General features: G+C 33.5%; 1 protein-coding gene across 1 annotated transcript in view; it reads right to left on the bottom strand.

Annotated features, from left to right (window-relative positions):
- Si (sucrase-isomaltase) overlaps positions 1-17,784 on the bottom strand; it is a 74,775-nt gene that overhangs the window by 19,432 nt on the left and 37,559 nt on the right. The window contains exons 23-36 of the mRNA XM_028867202.2: positions 17,360-17,409; positions 16,517-16,687; positions 16,129-16,284; positions 11,131-11,337; positions 10,760-10,914; positions 9,274-9,442; positions 7,130-7,226; positions 6,908-7,020; positions 6,696-6,821; positions 5,268-5,396; positions 4,498-4,608; positions 3,164-3,226; positions 2,010-2,126; positions 109-196 (exon numbers count right to left, since the gene is read on the bottom strand). Of these exons, the coding sequence (XP_028723035.1) occupies positions 109-196; positions 2,010-2,126; positions 3,164-3,226; positions 4,498-4,608; positions 5,268-5,396; positions 6,696-6,821; positions 6,908-7,020; positions 7,130-7,226; positions 9,274-9,442; positions 10,760-10,914; positions 11,131-11,337; positions 16,129-16,284; positions 16,517-16,687; positions 17,360-17,409 (1,752 nt within the window). The remainder of the gene's footprint in view (positions 1-108; positions 197-2,009; positions 2,127-3,163; positions 3,227-4,497; positions 4,609-5,267; positions 5,397-6,695; positions 6,822-6,907; positions 7,021-7,129; positions 7,227-9,273; positions 9,443-10,759; positions 10,915-11,130; positions 11,338-16,128; positions 16,285-16,516; positions 16,688-17,359; positions 17,410-17,784) is intronic.

The raw sequence follows: 17,784 nt of genomic DNA on the forward strand, positions 1-17,784 counted from the left end.
CTACTTAATTTTAGAATGAATTTCCACTTACTGCAACTTAAGGTCTAAATCAACAATAAACAGTAATAATAGTACCATATTATATAATGTATAGCCATCAAATTATACCTGGGAAATAAGGTGGGTAATTTAGTGTATGATTTCTGCATTGGTTACTAACTGTTCCATTTACAAAACTCGAAGGCTCATTCATATCCTGAAAGAGAAAACAAGGGGTTTTACTGCATATCTGTTGAAAATAATAATTTGTAAAGTTTCATAGGTAACACAAGTTTGTAATTTCAGAACTCAGGAGACTGAAGCAGTCCTGTCATGACTTTTAGGCAGTCTGGGATACCTTGGAGGTAGGGAGTTCCAGGTAATCAACTTGAAGGACTAAGGTGCAAATGAATTAATTGGGTTTGAACAGCCTTTTCTTTACTCCATATTTCAAAATTATAAAACATTTCATCAAGATGTATTGTTTTCTTCAGAATACTTAAAGTGATTTCCATAATCTACCTCACTATAAAAACATAAAATACTGTATTCCCCACTGTAGATTATGCACATAAATGTGAATTGAGTAATATGCTTCCATGATACAAATTATATTATATATTTTAAAACCTCCAAGCCGGGTGGTGGTGGCACACGCCTTTAATCCCAGCACTCGGGAGGCAGAGCCAGGCGGATCTCTGTGAGTTCGAGGCCAGCCTGGGCTACCAAGTGAGTTCCAGGAAAAAGGCGCAAAGCTACACAGAGAAACCCTGTCTCGAAAAACCAAAAAAAAAAAAAAAAAAAAAAAAAAAAAAAACCTCCTCCCTCTCTAGCCCCTCTTCAAAGTGACATCAATTGGGTTTGGTCTGTTTGAGGGGTCCCTGGCAGTGGGATCAGGATCTGTCCCTGGTGCGTGCACTGGTTTTACTGGAACCCATTCCCTACAGTGGGACACCTTGTTCAGCCTTCATGCAGGGCAGAGGGTCTTGGACCTGCCTTAGCTGAATGTACCAGGCCTTGTTAACTCCCCATGGGAGGCCTTATCGTTTTGGAGAGGAGATTGGGGATGGGTCAGGGGGGAGGCAGTGGAGAGAGTAGCAGGAGGGGTGGGAGGGGGAATTGTGGTTTGTGTGTAAAATGAATACAAAATTTTTAAAAATTAAAAATAATAAATAAATAAATACAAATGTAGCTTAAAATGTAGCCAGTTTCAAGGGGCATCTCTATGCTTGATCTCAACCAAAGGGCCAGGAAACAAGGAGCGCCTCTACTGAGCACATGAACTAGAATCTCTGTCATCCTGCAGAATGGACAAAAACCTGAGTAGCTCTCGTGAAATGATTTCTCACACCCATTGTGTGAGTAATCTTCTCTGACCCATTAGTAATTTTCAAGGACATATTTATGAAATATTCCTTGTACTTCAAATATTTGAATATCAAATAAATATTGATTTTTGAATTCGATATTATGCAAATTTTTATCCTATATGTATGCACATAGCAGTACCTACACTACATGTTCCTCAGTTAAAATCGAACTAAATACAAGTATTCATATGCAAAGCATCACAGCAAGCAATGCCATTCTAAACAGCTAGTCAAGCATCATGTACATTCTCCTGCATTAAATATTTACTTATAGAAAAGTTGATTCTTTTTATACCATCTCAAACCTATGCAAATATATTTTTATTAAGATAGGAAAGTTGTTCAAAAGACATTACTTTGGTTAAATTTTAGTATTTGAGTGTGTCATTTTTGCATTAGGTAAAAATAAAATAAGTGGTTAATGTATTTTCATAGCCAGAAACATAGTCTGTTTTGAATAGTTGGACAAGTTGAGAGGCCCAAGAAATTACAGTCATACATATATATTAAATTGTTAAATGTCTATTTTTAGCATTCTTTTGTATAACAATGCTGAGCAATGAAAGAGTGAGCTAACCTGCACAGGGTTATACAGGCATTATTAGATTTACAAAACCTCTATAGAATAAACATAAAATAAAATCTTAAAAGCTCACTTACAATCCACAAGCCATCAAATTTCATTTTTTCATGGTAGAAGTCAAAAATTTCGGTTGCCCACCACTCTGCTGTGGCATTCTTGAAGAAATCTGGAAATGCTACATGTGCTCTGGAAGCCTAAACAAAACAAAGTGGAGGTACATGCTCATATTCAAAAAGTCCTCAGAGAACATGCATATGTGAACAGAACTTTGTTTTCAGACTCTAGTTACACGTTTCTCTCCAGCATCCAGGGGCAATGGGACAGGGATATACATGCAAAGAGAAAGTGAGTGATAAGAGAACAGCCTGCAGGGCAGTGGTGACACATACCTTTAATCCCAGAACTCTGGAGGCAGAGACAGGTGGACCTCTGTGAGTTTGAGGCCAGCTTGGTCTAGAGAGTTTGTTCCAGAACAGCCCTACATAACTCAGTGAAAACCTCTTGAAAACTCCCCCCGCCTCCCCCCCCCCTCTCTCTCTCACACACACACACACACACGCACGCACGCACGCACGCACGCACGCACGCACGCACGCACACAGAAACCTTTTGGGAGAAAATAAAGCAGTTTCACATATGAATCACAGGCATGTGACAGCATACACCAAATCTATGCAAGTTCAAACCAGGTGAATTCCCAACACAGAGAGAGGAAGTGTGGGAAAAGTCCAACTCCTAGCTGGAGTTTTAGGTAAATGATATCTTCTGGGAGAGGAAGAGCCAGGCAAATCTCTGTCTTTTGTGTCTGAAAATCTATTTTCTTTGAGATAAGCATAATACTTTTTATTTTATCATCACTGATAATTCATGAGTATTATGCTAACTGATATAAGAAAATCAAGGGAAGAAAAATAAAGCATCAATCCAATAGCAAGATATTTAAAATTATTGTAAAGTATATCTCATGTTATGCCTTAACATAAAAATCTTAGATATTATTGTCACATGAAAACAATGTAAAACATACAATTGCTTTATCTAATTATTCCTAAAATTTCATATTTTGGAAAAGTTCATTAAAAGTGATTAAAATTAATCAAATGGAAAATATTTTAAAGTAAACTTCCTCCATTTAAAGGAAAATACTCAGATTCCATCATACACTAATATGACCTTTAATCCCAAATTCTGAATGTGTTTTAGCTATAAAGTCCAATAATACAAAACTTACATTAACAGCTTCATCTTCTGTTAAGCTCTCATTTATTTCAATACCAGGTAAATCTGGCCAAACCTATAAGAAAATATAAGTGAATTAGTAATTCAAAATGAATAAGGAATGAATGCTATAAAAATTAGGAATATGTTACTAGAGACATAGTCTAACTTTGAGATCCCTGGCCCTCTAATCCTTATAGTTATATCTTATCCATTTCACTTTACAATATATTTAGACTTAGAGAAAAAGAATGATAAAAATTAGTCTATTTCCTTTATTTACCTTCCCTTTAACCGCCACAGATGCAATATAATTAACTAATGTTTAGACTGTGCTTGAACTCCATTATTTTCATAATTAATGTCAACACTCTGATCCTGTGACAATGTTAAAACCACAACCCTAAATCATTAAATTAGAAAAAAACCCAAAAACGTAAATAGCAAATTATGTCACCAACATAGCAATTTGTAAAATTAATCTATTTGGAATGTCATTATTGGATGTTTGGGAATATTTTTCTTAAATATGAAAGAAATCTTCCAAGTCCAGGGACCTAAAACAGGTCCAGGGTTCCAGGAAGTTGTTATTTGTAGAATTCCCAGGAAACAACCAACCCCATCACAGGCCATGAAGCCCAGAGGCTGCAAAAAGAGGCACTTTGACTTAGCTCTATCACAAACACAGTTACACATAAAAAGGTTCCTGGTCTGGCTAAGCTCTGACTTCCCTCCTTCCCACTGGCAGTGAGTTCCAAAGCCCTTTACACTGACAGCCCTTTACTCTGCACCCTTGGGACTAGTCCTGCTGGGTCTTGACATGCCCCTAAGACACCAAGGAATGTCTCATATCACTGTAGAAGTCATTCTGAGTTTTCCATCTTTCAATTCCCTCTACCTGCTTAATCCTTGATAGTGCCATAATTCACTGAATCTCCATATCACTGCTTTGTAACATCCAGTGAATGAGTTTCCTTCTTCACTTTCATCATATAAGTTCAGTTCTCAAAGCAAAACAACAGCAAGACCGAAAAGCATTTTGCTCATACTAAGCATTTGTCACAGCAGAGCATCCTGAGCAGCCACTCCATTATTGGAAGTTTTATTATTAAACATAAAATATATCTAAAAGTTTAATAAAAAACCATTTAGTGATAAAAATTTATTTTAGGATTTGTGTGAATCCCTTATTTATGCCTAATAATTCATACTTAGATCAGATGCTACATATAATATCTTAGTTATTAAATCTATATTTTTTCTATCATACCAAACACGCTTTTAGAATATTTAATGAAATAAAATACCTAACATTTTCAAAATTATTAAATTTAAAATATTAGGTACCTTTGCCCAACAGATATCATTTGTGTTAGGCCATTTGACAAAGACATCTTTCTGTATTCCTCGATCAAAGGCAGGGTAAGGCTTTGTTTCATTTCCTGATATTGCTGGATCCTAAAATTAAAACATAAAAATAAAACAAAATGAAAAAAAAATACATATTGAGCCAATCTAAAGCTTGTTGGGTATCCATTCAGAGACACTGTCACTTTCTCTTTTAGCACTATGGTATCCTTCAGCTCCCATTTGGAAAAATGACCAGACATCAATGCCACAGCTATATTCTAAGAAATGCTCAAAAACATCTGTCTGGAACTCAAGCAAGTTTATTGAATGTTTTGTGGTTGTTGTTGTTTCAAACGAACACCTGAAAATTACTCAGGGACAAAAATATCTACTATCACTCTTGGAAATCAAAGCCAATTTGTAACTTGAGTGGTAACTCGAGCACAACTTGCCTTTAATAACTGTCCCTTGACATGCTTCTTTACACACATAACTTAGTTTAAGGTAGATGGTAAGAGCATGAGTAAACAAAATAAAATGTTGGTGGGAAAAATCAATAGATCGGAGGAGAATTTAAAACTGTCCAACATGGGTACTGCGATCAAAACTCAGGTCTTCTTAAAAAGAGGAAATTCTCTTAACTACTGAGCCATCTCCGGGCTCTGAAGCCCAGTGGTATACTTTTCATTTTGAAAAGCTTTCATACATTCATTTTAGAAGAGTAAATATAAGTAAATAATATAATTCATGCAAAAATAAATACTGACCAAGATAATAATATATTTCATTCCTTCATTTCTTATTCGGTCAACAAACTGAGGAAGAGTCGTGAATCGTTCACCAATTGTGAAGTCTAGTTGCCTTTCCATGTAATTAATGTCTGTATACTGAACATCCTAAAATAGATAATAGAGACAACTTGGTAACGGCATCATAGAGGTTGTGTCTAGCTTCACCTATATAGCAAAATCTGGGTCAAAGAAGAGAAAATAGGTGATAAAGAATGGAAAGTACTCTAAAAACAATTTTATACAGGTGATTGGTTTGGTCAATAGTTCAACAATTTAATTTGAGAAGTAAACATTCTAAGTCAGCAATATTGCAATATCGGTTTCCATGGGAAACAGAAACAAAAAAACTTTTAATGCTATGAAATTATGGTAATATGGTCAGTTATAAACTGAAATTCCAATGCATACACAAAGAAATACTTTTGAACTCATTTTAACCATAAATCACATCAAAATAATTTAAGATAATTTTACCAGTGACAAAAAGGAGAAATTATTTATAATTCCATCAGTTATTATAAAAAAAATTCTCAAATAAGTCAGATAAATTTTTGAAATACCTTAAAGGATGTATGGTTTATATTTAAAAAGTTGGAATTTATTTAAGCCATCAAATTTGAATTTTACCATAAAAATTTCAAATTAGTCTTAAGCAACTAATTTTCCAACCATTTTCTCTTAATCAACATTGTCCTTGATTATTCTAGTTTTTGGAAAAACTGTAGCTGTCATACTAGGATAATATTGGAAAACCTCAGTTTCAAATATCAGCTTGCATACTTCTGTATTTTCAATGTATGTAAATAATTTTCTGATAATAATGCAGCACTATTAGATTCTGATATAGAATCAATGTCAATGTCATATAGTGAGGTTCATGATGTAAAATGAGGACTTACATAGAGGAATTATATACTGCAGTGTTTATGTGGTACTAGAATTCTTTTTATTGATAAAAACAAACTGATTTCTAAGCATTGTGGAAAAAACTTATTCTGAAAGCCTTCTGTTTAGCTTTATGTACTCCAATTACATATTTTAAGGCTCAAGTCAGGCAGTTGAATGTCGAATTCCTTCCAACTTGTCACAATACCAGTGATACTATAGATTACTCAAACATAAAGAGAACACAGAATATGCAAGCCACAACTTATAAGAGGAAAAAAAAAACGTGAAGAGGTTTGCTTAGAACAGTTCAGGGTCTTACTAAAGGGGGAAAGTAGGCAATGGTGGAATATTTTAGCTCCTTGCTTATGTATCTGACAAAGATATATAAAAATCCCTCATCCAATTATTAAGATACCACCAAAATATGAGCGTTATTTCCAAATCTTACTCCTAAAGAATATAGTGTTGAAGCATTTCCTTCTGTCCTTACAGCATCTAGTTTATTGGTATACATACATAGGGGATCTTTTTATCCACCATATCGTTGTACAGTTGCTCAATCTCTGAAGTATTTCTGTATCCATAACGACATAGCTGAAATCCTAGAGCCCAGTACGGTGGCATGACTGGATAGCCAATTACCTTTAAAAATATTATATGTGAGATAAAAGAAGTATTTTAAATTATAAATAAAATTTTATAGTTTTTAAATGAATATTTAATCATACTTCATGGTATTGCTTTGTTGCAACTTCTGGGGTTGGTCCTAAAAACATGTAAAAATCCAAGATCCCTCCAATTATGCGGTATGTTAGAGCGGGAGTCGGTTGGAAAGTAACATCTGAAAATTCAAAATAAGATTTAATTTTTATCTATATGTGAGACATCTATTTGCTATTGAATCGCATTTACCCATTTAATGTGAGAAATTTAACAAATAATAGGCTTACCCATTCCATTGCTGTTTAGTAACAGAACTCCATGAGCATTGCCCTCATCTTCCAAAGCCATGTAATAGGGATGGAATCCATAGGAATTAAGTTTATACTGAAACATATAAAAAAATGTATATTTAGTAAAACTAAAGCACAAACTACATCAACATTGCTTAAGTTCATTACAATTGATCTTGGAAATTAACGTATTCCTGATTACGAAGTTACACTGCTTGAATGAAACAAATGTACTTCGTCTAAAGTTATTACTTCTTTTGTTTGAACTAATACTTCCTTAGAGGGTGCAAATGAATATGAAAATATGCAGCAATAACTGGCAAACAACCCTGGTGTTCGAGTAGTTATGTTTCTTTCAAAAAGTTAGGTGTCTCACATTCTCCCTAAAATAAAACATCCTGGAAAAAATCATAGTGGTGTAAGTAATCAACCTGTCAAGAAGAAAGAATTTATAAGGATACAAACTTACATATGCATAACATGTAATTTGTGGCTCTAAACTTGAACTTTAGTAAATTATTCAAATGTGGATTGAGTTTTCAGAAATAATTTTGATATAGCCTTCTTTCAAATAGATTCTGATACAATTTCAATACAGTAAAGATAGCAATGGATTGTGCGTATCGCCACAAAAATGAATGCAATATTAATTTGTTTGTCCCTAAATGTATAATTTAAGCAGCAATTACAAGTAAAACTAAAGGTGAGCTAGTGTTTGAAACATTTATTAATATAATAAATATAACATTTGTTAATGATATATTTGGAATTATTATAATATTACTTATTGTTCATTGAATTAAGTATTAAGGAAATTTGTTCTGTTTTCAAAACAGAACTGTAAAGTATCAAAACACATACAAATATTTGTTATGAATATAAGCAGTAGTTTGACCAAATAAAATGTATAATTTTAGCTCTGTGGGTATGGGGGGATAGTATCAAATCACTATTATATGTAACATGAACAGTGAAATTTAATATTTATAAGCAGTTATTTCGAAGAATACTGAATAAGTATGTTTTGTTTAATGTAACTGGAAAGGTTAAGAAACTGGTTAGCTTTCATAAATGCTGCAAGGTGCTATGCAGGTTTCTGCAGATAGACATCAGTGGTCTTGTCCAGTGCTGGAGCCTACATGTTATAATATTGACTCACCTGGCAAGATTCACAATTTGACAATAGTGGTGAGATAGTATATGGAAGTAACCACCTGCTGTCCAGATTGGACTTGAGATCTGCCCTCAAGGGCAGATGAGGGTTTCAGGCCTAATACTATAAACACAGTCAAAAACCAGTACTAGGGAAGCCATAGGCTCTAGCAGAGAACCTACGGATGTTGCTTTTCTGAATGAGCATGCTGTCAAATTGCTTTTGAGAGTCATGTTTATTTCCACAGATTTGAGCTGCTACCATTCTTAGTCATAAAAAAAATGTATCACTGTTCAAAATGATTAAACTAAGCAACTATGGCTACTCAGTCACAAATAGGACATCTATATCTCTAAATCAACTTTCAAGGCTCAGGTCACATTTCAGAAGACAAGGCACAAAATATGTAAGAGCCAGTAATGGAGAATTCTGTGAAATGCTGTCTTGTGGACATAACTGCTGTACACATAAACTCACAGTTCCTTCATTTGTCTGCAACGGATCTCCATACAGATTAGGGAGGAGAGCCAGAGTGTCCCACCCTCAGCTGAGAGTTAGCTACCATTAATGATGACTAGGAAGAGAGAATCACTCTTTACAAACAGTTACTAGTGGCTTCCCCATGCTCCACTAGATGATCCACTGCCCATGTGTATATGGGAACCAATAATTGGACTTGGTGGATTCAAAAAAAAAGATACCCAAATTAAAAATACATTTCCAAAAATTAAAAGATAAAAACATGAAGTAAAATTAAAAGAAATTGTTCAATATGTTTTTTTAAATACCCAACAAATTGTATTTTCTCTACTTTTTTCAGTGATTTCTGATAATGTTTATCTTTTTTAGAAAACAACTGCATCATCTCTGTGAATCTCTAGCACTCTTTGCATTGTTTCAATCTTGTGCTATCAGCCTGCAAAGAAGTGAACTAGATCCCCATCATTATTTTAGCTTCCTCATAAGGCAGCCACATATGGGTACCTACACCAGGAGGTTGATCTCTTGTGAACATCCCCCAAGTATGCCAGTTCATATCTCTATTGAATGCTGTATGTTCTACTTCCCCGAAACCATATACATATTGTGATGGCAGACGAGTAGATATCTGAATGAATTGGTCATTGAAGGCAAATCCAGGCAGGCGAGAATCCCAGCTGAAAATAAAAGGAAACAAGCCTATTACTCTAAATATGTGCAAAATAAAAAGTAATAGCTGTAGTTATTTTTGTTGACTTTAAACAAATACTTTTTCTGTATGCAAACACAAAATCATATTGCAAATAATGTCAATTCTTTCTTTGTGATCTTAAAAGACATAATGTTTCTCATAGTCCTAATTACCTCAAGGCCTCAAATGAATATATGTAATTACTGTAATATATATTTTTTCTTGACTAAGTTAATGATTTTACAAGTAAACTGTTTTATGTAACATTGTATGGAAATATAAGATGAGACTATAGTATATGTATTCATCTTTAGTTCAATGTTGTCTTAAAAATAAAACTTTTAAAAATTATATTGTTTCCTTAATTTATATTCTAAAATTAAATGTGATCTATCCTTTGGGGGTAATCATTGCTTTTGTTTTTTTAACTTAAAAAAATCCTTCAACTTCAAGTTCTTCCCGGCTACTACAGTCAGCCATTTTTTATTGTATTTTGCATTTATAATACATGGAATATAGGAAGAAATGTATTTTAAAGGAACGCATTTTACTTTTGTTATTTGTGAGAAGAAAGAAAGGAGGATGAAAAGTAATCAAGGCCAGCAAGGGAGAGGTGTTTGTATTATGAAAAATCAGAGGCACCCTCAAAGCTTTTGCATCATTTTTGAAATTACTATATAAGAAGAGTACCCAAGTGCCTGCTTCATGAATAACTTTGTTTGTTAATCTTTTAAACTAAAAAAAAATTATAATAAAATCATATTAAACCAGGTCAGTCAGGGGTTCTTTATTTGCATCAACACTGCCAATAACTGACAGAATCCTGATATCATTTAAAAGAAGGCTTGCAGAGCTTAACTGAAAATGCTTTTAATCTGGTGCAATTGGTGAAAATAAAGAAAATGATCTTTTAAATACATTTATTCACCATAATATCAATACATATTTTGCTCAATTTGTTTTTTTCAGTATGTATCAGGTTCCAGATCTCACAAATGTTCTCAACAGTTTTAATAGTACATTTGCATAACACACTCTTTATTGTTTATCTTATTATCACTCACTATGTATTTCAACATGAATTTGCTTTACATTATTATAATACTGAATCTAATACTTACTAACAAAAGTAATCATTCCTATAAAATAAATAGAATTTTAAATGAGTTTTTATACGATTCTATGAGTATATTGTTTAAAAATATGAAAATTGGGAAAATATTTAATAAAACTCCAACTGTTATCATATTGCTCTTTTAAACTAAAAATTTTCTCCTTTGTAGCGAATAACTTAATCACTTACATAAGCCTTCCACTGCTTCTCCTTCGAACCTGGATGCCGAATGGATTTTCCTTGATTTCAACATCATAGAGTCTATTTGCATAAGAGCTTGTAGGAGTGTTTGGAATGTTTAATGGTACTGGAACTTCATATCTCTTCTGATGGGCATCGTAAATCTATTGCAGAGAAACAGTAACCACACAGGAGTATTCATTCTTACTGCTGAGAGAGCACATGTTTTAAATAACATGTCCCATGGGAGCACTTAGAATTGTTGTCTGATTCTGCAGATCTACCTTACAGACCTACATTGCAAATGCAGAAACTAATGCAGTCAGTAGAATATGAAATCGTTTAACCTTTTCTCCTAAGAAACTTTATTTGAAACTTACCTTGAACTGTAGCATGTCATTTTTGTGATACTTTACTTCCACACGGAGAGTGGAGATGGGATTAGATGGAAGGTTTATTCTAGCGTTTACAGGATTCCACTGGAGTTCAGCTGTTATACCCGTTGACAAATATTGAACTGAAGTTAATGAATAGGGATTGTGGTCTGTAGGAAAGTAGCATTCAGGTGCACCGGATAGTGTATGAACCTAAAAGCAATACATGTTCAACATCAGAAAGTGTAAGCATTGTAAACTTGAACTTAAAAAAATCAAACAGGAAGATGTTATCTGAGCTTAGTAACAATTTGTGTAACTCATAATAAAAAAATCTATTATTCATTTGAGATATGTTCTAAATTATTATATCACATATTTACATATTGACTCTAATGTTAGAATACTAGAGACAAAAGATCAAATATTTGTTTTTCAATGCAAAATAATATAAACTGTATTGCTTTTACAAACATTACTTTAATTTTTGCCTGTATGTAATTTTATGCCTCACAATGCTGCTATTTTCTCTTTCTGAAAATGACTGTAAAATACAAAGTTGTAGTTTCTTCTCTTCCACTTATACTGATACTAACACAGTATCTTTTATGGCTTATGTTGAAAGCTGCATATGGCATTCCTATCAGGATTTAAAACAGGAACTCCGAATTAAGATATTTTATATCTGCTCTTTGACACAGTAGTAGATAGTACCCGAAGGAAAATTGATAACTACAGCATTGAGAATTAAATAGCTTACTATAGCATTTTCTCACAGTCTTCCATAGTTATTGATTGATTATAGTTTCTCAAGAAGCAATACATTTCTCCATATTTCAGTCTATTTTTCAGAAATTGTATGAAACATTCAAAACTCCTTAAAAGAATTTGAAACAAACTAATTACATCAAGATGGTCTTTTCCTCCCTTCTTTCTTGTACTGGGTAGTTTGCAATATAATGTCAATAGCTATGATAAATTTTGAAGACAAAACCATGTAGAAGAATCTGACACATTGATCGTATTAAAATATTGACAAACCAAACTTCGATTTCTATTTACCAAAAAAAATAAATTCTGTTTTGCTTTAGCTACTCAGATTTTAGGTGCTTAAAGTATCAGTTTAAAGCAATCCTTGTAAAATATGAATACTGTGGTTCACATTCGAAATTCAGTTTACACAATGGTCAACTTTACGTGACTCTATGAGAGTTATTTTCCTAAATTTCACTATCACCTTCTTGTTCATCATTCCCATTATAATTGACATTCTTTTAGAGTGTGTATATTCTAGTATTAGTAATTTAGGGAGATGTGGAGAGATGGCTAACCAGTTAAAAGTCCTAACTTCTCTTTTGGAAGGCCTGGGTTTGATTCCCAGTAACAACATGGTGGCTTACGACCTTTTGAAATTTCAGTCCTATGCCACGGGACATCCTGTTTTGACCTTCACATGTACTGAACACATGTGGTTTAGACATACGTACATGCAAAATGGCCATCCATATAAAACTAAAAAAAATAATAAACTGAGCAAAATAATTAATAAAAACAGCTTAAGTACCTATATGATAAGTATTCAACAGAAAAATAAGTAATGTGAGTTTTCCAAAAAATTTCTAAATGCCGAAACTTAAAATACATGATTTAAAAAAAAGTTTGTTTTAAAACAAATTTACCATGTGGCAATAAATCTCTACGTTAGAGAATTAAATAAGATGCTGTGACTTTGAAAGTAGTAATTCTGTGTAGTTTATAGACATGATGTTTTCAAATGACATCAGATCAATTTGGACATTTGGGGCTCAGAAAAATTAATGTCAGATTAAGTAGAAATGCAAAGACTGCTGACCACTTGGTGGACTTGGAGCAATCTCTAATGGACCTCAAGTTCTAGGAAAGATCTATGCTTCCTGATAATATCAGTGATTCATTTCAGTACTGTCTTGTAAAGAAAAATTTTATATTTGCTTTCTTATCAGAATAAACATCATAAATTATGCACAGTCTGAATGTAGCTGGGTTAACCACACCATCCAATGCTGTCTTGTTTTTCACTTTTTATCTTTGACTCCTTCCTTATCAAGCCGACATATTTCTCCATCACTAAATTCCCTCGTTTTTAATTGACATTAATCCATACACCCTTGTTATCAGTCTCATTTTATATTCTCGATATATATTCACAGTCCTGGAAAAAACAATTTGCATTATGCCTTAACAGTGCAAATGTGTATGAGTAGGGTAATACAGCACCATGCTTATCACTCACTTTTCCTAAAATCACAACAGAACTAGTGGGTACTAATGCTACAACCCTAGTTGACTTTTCCACTGTTCAACCACTACCACCAAACCTGTGCAAAAACATTTGTTCTTCACTGCTGACCAACACAGATTTTATTTACATTATGACTTCACGGCTTTCCTTATTATTTGAGTGTGGAAAGGAGAGCAATCAGAAAACAACACAGAGCAGAATATCACAACTACCTACCATGTCACTTCCCAGTACATGGTATGTACTGTCTGGTTTATATCAAATAAGAAACATTTTAGTTGTGTATCCAGTGCTCCTCTGATCGAAGACATTTCTAACTCAGCTCCAGTTTCTCCTGTATGGCTTATATTCCATTCATATAGGTTATCCTTAATAATATTGGCTGATTGTACTTAACCCATTTTGAAAGTAAAAATGATCTTATATTTTGGTTGTGAGCCTAGCCTTTAATGGCTGAGCCATCTCTCCAGCCAGGGAGTCTTGCCTCGGAGGAGATGAGAATGGGGGATGGGTTGGCATTGGCAGGGAAGGCTGGGGGCGGGAAGAGGGAATAGAGGGACCCCTGTGGTTGTTATGTAAAATGAAGAGAAATTGTCTTAAAAATAAATAAATAAATTTTAAAAAAGAAAGTAAAAACACTGTCACCTCACAAACCTTTCCCCCATAGTTCCATGTTTTCTTTTTTCTTTACAGGAAAAAAAAAAAAAAACGAAAATTTTATCAAATTTACTACCTTAAAATTTCCAATTTTTTACTTCATTTTAGTTTAACTAAGTTAAAGCAGCCATAAAACCCATTCAACATTTTACTTGCCCATAATATTAATGACTTTCATCCTACCAAATCCAGATGTCAATTTTAAGGCTTCTTCTCATAGATTTATAACTGTAATTTGAATGATAGATCATTTTATCTGGCTTAAGATGCATTTTAACTTCCTTACCAAGAGCCCACAAATTTTCTATATTAATACCTTTGCTACTTTTTGTTTTCCTGATGGAGAACCATGAGGATTCGGGGTTTAGCCTTTGACCTGATCTTCCCTTTTCTGTTCATGTTCACTCCCTTGGTCATCTCATCCCATGACATGGCTTTGAATACTTCACATATGCTGACATGTGATGAGGAAGTATCCTTTAAGACGTTTAAATGTGTGTTGCTACTTGACAGATGTACTTGAACTTCTATTAGGAATATTGACCTCAATATATCTAAGACAGAAGCTTCTCCTCCCAGCCTGCTCCTCAACCACAAAGATTTCTCTATCTCTCCTAACCCATTTCTTGTTTTTCTAATTTTTCAAACCAACAAACTGAAGTCAACAGTTGTTCTTCTTTTTTCTCCACTCTAATGAGAAAACAAAAATTCTTGGCTTTTTTGTTTTAAATATGTATGAGACTAATCATTCATTGATTTAAATATGACCACACCAAACTAATTGATTGGCTCTCTAACAGTCTTTTCAACACGGCAACAATGATGGCAATACTAAAATAGAAGTTCAGATTCGACATTTGTGTATCTTAACGGCAACCTCCCTCAGGCTAAGACTCATTATTCTAAGAAAGGACTATCCGATTGATCTAAATTATTTGTTTTCATGTTTTTATGACACAATTCTTGATGTTATTCCATCACTAATTCTGTTTCACACAGCTTGGCCTATTTGTGAAACGTGGCTGGTGAATAACCACTCTTTTCATGTTACCAGTTGATATTTCTTTCTTAAGTGTTACTGACTCTGTGAAAGTTCATTTTAACACTTTTTGATGTTTAGAAGTTATCTGTGTTTGAGGAAAAAAAATGTTCTTATTTATCTTTAGGATTGTAACTGCATTTAAACAATAAGATTCATGCTAAATGAGTACCAAATACCACTTAACATTCTTCGCATTGACTTCAGAATTGTTCCTCCCCTCCAGAGTTGTTGTTACAAAGAAGCAATTGTTTTTGTTTTTTTACTTATCATGTGCTTAATTATTCCTAATGCTAAATACTATGCACTTCTTTATAAACAGAAAGGAAAGGGGGCATTTTCCTGGAAGCAGAAATTATGACTTATTTCACATAAGTAGGAACCCCCTGGGAAGTTGATGGATGATGTGTTGTGGCTTTAGTCCTATAGAACGAAAATTTAATTACTCGGTCTTATAAATAAATGCTTCCTGCTCTCAAAACTCAGAGATGTAAGGCCGAGAACTGAATAATAAGCATCGCAGGTGAGAATGTTTCCCATCGATTCCTCTGTCCTATAGCACTGATAGATAGAAACACCTGCTGTGCACAGCCATGATTGTTCTCAGACTGGCCAAAATAACTAGAGCAACTCAGAGTGACATGTGTGCAAGTTTTTAAAGGTTGAAAATTTGTTTTGAAAGTACTTGCTACTACTGACAAAATACCTTGCCAATTTAGCCAGTCAGCTGTGGTCAATGCACAGAGGAAGTACAACGACATGCTATTTTATAAGGGAAAAGTTTATCATCCATTCCACATGAAAAGTGATGTATCTGTTCACTTCATCTGTCATCTGCTAAGCTACGTCTTTAAAGAATGAATTCATTTAAAATTTGATTGATATATAAACGTGCAAATTTCAAATACCAAACGATTCATAAATGAATGTAATTTATATGCCGTTGAATTTAATATGCATGTGTAAGTTTCCCACTAATGTGCTTACATGAAAACCATATATTTGTCCACAAGAAAACTGCTATTACCTCTTGCCATAAGCAGCCTCTCTGTTCGCACACATCCTTCGTCGCGATGCCTGCATCTGGATAACAACCGAATCTCTCATTGTCTGAGAAAACTTGATTCCACCTAACTATAAAGTTTTTTCCAAGATTAAAGGTGAGATCTGTAATTGAGAGAACCTATGGAAAAAAGGAATGATTAATTCTTTAACTTGATGAGGGGTAAATTTAAAAGTATGTCAAAATACAGCACACCCCGTAGGTTTTCAGAATTATTTAATATTTTGAAATATTTTTTGAAGAACAGAAACGCAAGGGGGCGGGGAAAGGCATATGACTTGATATCTAGAACTCCAACTTGAGTATGAAAGATGTAAAAAACATAACAGACATTTTAAAGAAACCAGTTTACCTTATTGGACACATCAAAAGTGAAGCCAGAATGAGCGTTCATCTCCTGAGCAGTTTCTCCTACTGTGACTTCTGTGACTGTGTCTGTCAGCCCAAAGACTTTGATTGTTTTAAATGAGAGAGCAGTTCCTTCTGAATATGCCGAATGTGTGCAAGTAGCAATCAGTTCATTCTGAGGAAGAATGGTATGCAATGTTAGCTGTTAAGTCCTTTGATATTAACCCCACTAATGGATAGAATATGAAAAAAGGAAATGGTTGAGGCATCCACCCTTCCATCCCACCAGTTACCACTGTGCATATAATTGATTTTGTTTGTATATGTCATAAAACTTTATTTTTAGAATTAATGATGACTTCACATATGAGGCCAATAATATGTAATATCTCTTATTCTAGCCTTTATATTGATAAGTGATAACTCAGAATTGTTAGAAAGAATAAAGAAATATAACTTCTGTGAAAAAATTCATTAGGTATTTAAAAAATTAAATGTGCACATACTTTTCATTTTTATCACCAAATATATATGAATTATCACTGTGATTGACATACCAAAACATATTGAATATATAGAAATTATTTCCAAGCTATGTTAAAATAGACTTAAGGAAGAACAAATAATCAATGCATAGCTTCATTATAAATATAATTTAATACAGTTAATAAAAAGGTTTTGTTTGTTCATTATCTAATAATTTCGATTTAACAATTAATTCAACAATTTATTTTAACTGAATTAATTGAAAACTGGAGAGAAATTTAAGCACTCCACAGAAGTAGCCTATAGTAAATTATAAAATAGACATTAAGAAACACATATATTTTCCAAAATAATGTCTTACACTGGAAACTGAAAAGTCGTACAATATATAGTTTCGATTTTCTATGGTATCTGAAATTGAAAAATAAACAGTTATTCAATCAAAGTGAAAGAAATTTTCTTTTCTTACTTTACATTTATATAATAGTTACTTTAAAATCATAATAATGAAGTGCTGTAGACAGTTCTAATACTTTGACATTTCTAGTAACTAGACTCAGGTTAAGACTTACACTAAAAAGAAAAAAGGGCAAGAAGTTTAGAAGGAAATTGCTTGGGCAGCTACAAGGTGGGCTGAAGGGAATCAATGTGTGGGGATCACAGTTTAAAAATATCATGTATGTCAGGGAATGCTCCTGAGAACTCAACCCTACAAAATGAACTACAGTCAACTGATGATTGCTGAGAGTGGGAGAAAGCCTTCCACAGGGAAGAGGCTCAACCTGG

Source organism: Peromyscus leucopus, chromosome 6 (assembly GCF_004664715.2).
Source record: "Peromyscus leucopus breed LL Stock chromosome 6, UCI_PerLeu_2.1, whole genome shotgun sequence".
NCBI lineage: Eukaryota > Metazoa > Chordata > Mammalia > Rodentia > Cricetidae > Peromyscus > Peromyscus leucopus.